The sequence below is a fragment of the Sinocyclocheilus rhinocerous genome, unplaced genomic scaffold, assembly GCF_001515625.1.
Source record: "Sinocyclocheilus rhinocerous isolate Xijiao unplaced genomic scaffold, SAMN03320098_v1.1 scaffold2309, whole genome shotgun sequence".
Classification (NCBI taxonomy): domain Eukaryota; kingdom Metazoa; phylum Chordata; class Actinopteri; order Cypriniformes; family Cyprinidae; genus Sinocyclocheilus; species Sinocyclocheilus rhinocerous.
The window spans coordinates 313,976-319,236 of NW_015644615.1; the positions used below are offsets into that span (position 1 = coordinate 313,976).

Consider the following 5,261-nt stretch of genomic DNA (forward strand, 5'->3'; position numbering starts at 1 on the left):
AATAACTATAAATATATATAATAAGCTAATAAGAATGACAACACAAATCCAAATGTCCAGTTTTTAAAAATATTTAAAAAACGTTTTTCTTGGTTATGTGAACGTTAAGGGAACATTCCGTTTTATCATTTTGCAAACATTATGAGAATGTTTCATTTGAATGTTCTATGAATGTTCTAAACATTTGAAAAGCTTTTGACAAACTCAAACATTTCAGTTAAAAAAAGGTTTGATGAATGATGTATTAATCATGTTTTTGGGCTAATGTTTTAAGGAACATTATTAAAGACCAGATCACTCTGAAACAAATGTTCTATTAACGTTACTGGAAGAACATTTGTTCATAACGTTCCCTGTTAGCTGGGATAAAGATCAATTGTTCTGATTTTGATTCTGGTTACTTTTCTTACGACTGAGGAAGAAAGAACAGATAATATTAATAAAGTAATTCTGATTCTAATTCAGAGCAATAATAATAAGGGAGCTGTTTTGTATTATTCTTGTAAAACATATTACACATTTATTTTGTAATTTTTTTGTGTGTCTAACTGTCAACATTATAAAATGCACCGGTAACAATAATCCCCATTAGTTAATTTATTAACTGACATTGACTAACAATGAGCAATATATTTATTGAAATATGTTCTGACAGAACAACATTCCTAATGCTGTTATTGATATTTGCTGAATGTTGTCGCCACCTTGTGGATAAACTAATAAAATGTGGAAAGATCGGGCTGTGCATGTTCACTGTGAGTGTACAGTACTGATGATGTGATGTGTGCGCAGACGCTAGTGTACACCTAAAAACTGAAGTATACTTAGTGTACTGAAGTAGATCCAGATGTCATGAAGTGGGTTGGTTCAGTGTGCTGATGTGTGTGTCTCTCTCAGGTCCAGCTGCTGGTCAGTAAGTATCTGAGTGTGAATGGAAACGCTCTCGGCACGAACGAGCTGAACGCGCTGGGAGGAACAAACCTGTGTGCGCTGAACACCAGTGTGCTGAACAACATCAGGGCCGCCAGCGTGGAGTGAGTACAAACACATCAGCTCTTCAACTTAACCATCACAAGAGCCTAACCTTAACCCTAAAACCAAGTCTTGACCCTCAAACAGGCCTTTAAAGGCGTCTCAGGAAGTGAGCATTGGATGAATGTAGGTTTAACCTGTACACTCGTTTGTGTGTGTGTGTGTGCAGGCGAGCTTCTGCTCTCTCTTTGACCAGCTGCAGCTCAGAGAAGAAGTCGATTCTGTTCAGTATCGCTCAGAACGCATTCAACACAACAAACACACGCAGTACAAACACCGCCGCCATCCGACATACACACACACACACACACACACACACTAAACACAGACACACACACACACACACACACTAAACACAGACATACACACACACACACACACACACACACTAAACACAGACACACACACACACACACACACTAAACACAGACATACACACACACACACACACTCGTTCACTCACACACACACACAAACACTCACACTGCTGCTGTCAGGCTGAACTTGTGTGTGTGTGTGTGTGTGTGTGTGTGTGTGTTTTCAGGCGGTGCTGATTCAGCGTCTATTCGTACTCTTGTGAACTCCAGTGTGAATATGGACGTGCTCACATTCATGAGTCTGAAGCAGAGTGTCATCAACGTGAGTTCATTTCTGATGTTAATCTCTCTAAACGAACAGGAAACATTCACATCAATGCACTTTATATTCACAGTTACACATTTGAGACGCTGAGAGGCTTTCTCCTGCAATATTTTATTTAGTGTCTCATTTTCAAGAGAAATGTTTAATGAATTACTTTTAGAGTTTTTGTCTTCTATTAATCTAAAATGTCTTATATAGCTATTTGTTAATTCTATGACTGTAATTATATGTAACACTTTACAATAAGGTTCCATTTGTTGACATGAAAAATATTTCTACAGCATTTCTTACTCAGCTAATGTTAATTTCAGTATTTGCTAATACATTATTAAAATCAGAGGTTGTATATGTTAATTAATATGGTTTAAGGGACCAGAATGAACATCAAATAACAATGAAGAGTTGTATTTTTATTAACTAACATTAATGAAGATTAATCAAATACTGTAACAACAAAAGTTTTGCATGTTTATGTTAGTTAATGCATTTGCTAATGTTAATAAGTGATACTAAAAAAATACAAACACATACATCACTGAATCTATGATGAACTGCCTTTAACTGAAACACTGAGTGTTTGTTATTGTCCTCTTGTGTTATCGGCACATTATTCTCCTGTTTGACTCTGTAGAGCTGCTTTGACGCAATCTGTATTGTAGAAAGTGCTATAGAAACAAAGGTGACATGACCGACATGCATACACACACATTTGAGAAACCGAAGCAGTTTCACTGGTGACGATCAGCAGTCACACACACTTCTGTTGAGCTGTTTCTCTGCTGTTCAGTACTTCAGCTCATCGTCTGCTCGGCCTCATGTGCAGGACGTTTGTTAATCTTAATAACGCTGCTGTGTGTGTGTGTGCAGGTGCTGATCGTGTCTGAGGTGAAGAGTCTGCTGGGTGTGAATGTGGCCGATCTGAAGACGTATGAAAGCGCAGCACAGATTCAGGAGTGGATCAGGCTTCAGCTGCAGGTGGATCTGGACACGCTGCAGATCGGTCTGACGGGGGGCAGGAACTCCAGCGTCACAGAAACCACCGTCAGCACCACCACTACAGCTAGCAGCAGCACTAAAGCACCGTCAGCCCAGACCGGCACTGCCACCACCACAGGTACCAGAGACACACTGCGCTTCAGAGAGAGCAGGAGAGGGGAGACGGGGCTAGTTGTCACAGTGCAGACTCCAGTGAAATCAATCTCTCTATAGAAAATGAACAAACCACTAAAGTCTGGCCTGCAATAAAAGCTATTGCTCATACATGATACTGTTCATCAACACACACACTAGCAATAGCAAAATACTAACAGTAGAGCACATAAGATTTACCAAAACAGCAAAAACGAAATGGCAGAAATACAGAACCACTGTTTTTACTACTAATATTATAATAAATAAGTGGTATAAACATTTAAAACGTGACTTGCTTCAAACGTTTTTGAAAAATACTTCTGTCCTGAGAACAGTTCAGCCTTCAAATTCAGTTCAAATCAACGTTCATTATAAAGCAGTGTTATTTTTTACTATACTATTATCATTTTTGTTAATATTTAGATTTATATTAAAATTGTAGTTAAAATGTTATTAATTTTGTTATGTGTCTGACATTTTATTAGCTGTGTTGTTTTTAAATCTCTATATAGTTTTTGTTATTTTAGTTTTTGTTATTTTTGTACATCATTAAACTAAATGAAAATGAGAAATTATGCCTTGGCAGCTTGCTAAAATAAAATGGTTTTCATGTTTTGTTTTGTTTTGTTTTGTTTTAGTTAACAATTATTTTAAGTAACAAAAATGTTTTCTATGGTTCTTGTCTTTTTATGTATTTGGTTTTATTTTGTTCACTTGTTATCCATCAGACGTTACATAAATATGGTGACATTGAATTTTTAGTTTGGAGGACAGAAAAGTCTTTAATTTAAAATAGTTTTGAACATTTAAAACCACTGCTAGAGAAAACAGTGAAAAGACTGAGACAAATCCTTTAGATGCTGAAATCAGTCGTGAATGCACTTCATTTCTGTCAAATCCTGACTTTTTCCTGATCCACTGAGTCCATTCCTCTTCTGTAAATGTTCTCACATCTCAACATCTCAACATCTGTGTGTCTCTCTGCAGCTGCTGGATCCAGAGTCTGGTCACCTGTCTGTCTGCAGCTGCTCCTATTGGCTGTTACCACGACGACGCTGCAGCTGCTGCACTGATGACATCATCATCATCAATGTACTTCCTGTCTCTCGGTCTGTCTTGTATTTAAAGAGTTTCTGCACTTTCACTTTTAATGAAGTGACATGAACTATTTCTGTGTGGAATTGATGACTAAATCACTCTGGATTGCTGTGGTCACATCTGACTCATTCATACGAAGTTAAAGATTCGACAATGAAATGCTAAATCTCAAATACATTCAAATAACTGAAAAACATCTCAATAATCAATATTTATAAATACAAGGATTTCTGTTTGCTTATGTGAGAGAGACAGATTGAACCCTGCGAAGCGTGATCCATGAAGATCAACACACTGAAGCTCAGGTTACTCTAGGAGAAAAACTAATTAATGTAATGTCAAATTTTGTATGGATTAAAGCATAAGATAAATAATTGCGCGCTTGTTATCCTGGTTGTCAATTTCACCTATTTAATTCTATATTTAAAAAATATAAATATTTTCATTCTCTCTTTTTCTTATTAGATGAAGTCGTGGCCTAATGGTTAGAGCAGGGGTGCCCAAACTCGGTCTTGGAGGGCCGGTGTCCTGCAGAGTTTAGCTCCAACTTGCCTCAACACACCTGCCTTTAAATTTCTAGCATGCCTAGTAAGAGCTTGATTAGCTGGTTCAGGTGTGTTTGATTAGGGTTGGAGCTAAACTCTGCAGGACACCGGCCCTCCTGCTCCGGGTGTGTGTTCACGGTGTGTGTGTGCACTTTGGATGGGATACATGCAGAGCACTAATTCCGAGTATGGGTCACCATACTTGGCCAAATGTCACGTCACTTTCACTTTAGATGAGTTGTATTTCCTGTTCCTCTTCTTTGTTTCTTCACATAGAGTTCAGTATGGCTGTGTGTAATATAGTGTACTGGGGCCTCATTTATAAAACAAGTGTACGCACAGACTTGATCTTAGAGTGTGCGTCTGCATCTGTCACTCAGATCCATCTCTCTCAGGTGTGAGGGGTTTGAACTCAGAGCTGAAGACAAATAACCACAGCCTTCCTCTATCACCATACAGCCAGACAACCTACAGACACACAGTCAGATCATCTACAGACACACATAGTCAGATCATCTACAGACACACACAGACAGATCATCTACAGACACACACACACACACACACACAGATCATCTACAGACACACAGACAGATCATCTACAGACATACACAGTCAGATCATCTACAGACACACACACACACACACACACAGTCAGATCATCTTCAGACATACACAGTCAGGTCAACTACAGACACACACAGTCAGATCATCTACAGACATACACGGTCAGATCATCTACAGACACACAGTCAGAGCATCTACAGACACACACAGTCAGATCATCTACAGATACACACAGACAGATCATCT

At 38.4% G+C, this 5,261-nt stretch overlaps 1 protein-coding gene across 1 annotated transcript; it reads left to right on the forward strand.

Annotated features, from left to right (window-relative positions):
* Nucleotides 1-1,581: 1,581 nt before the first annotated feature.
* LOC107758397 (mesothelin-like) lies at nt 1,582-4,279 on the forward strand. The gene is made up of 3 exons (XM_016576118.1): nt 1,582-1,671; nt 2,542-2,788; nt 3,793-4,279. The coding sequence occupies exons 1-3, from the start codon at nt 1,627-1,629 to the stop codon at nt 3,876-3,878; spliced, it is 378 nt and encodes a 125-aa protein (XP_016431604.1). The 5' UTR covers nt 1,582-1,626; the 3' UTR covers nt 3,879-4,279.
* Nucleotides 4,280-5,261: the final 982 nt, after the last annotated feature.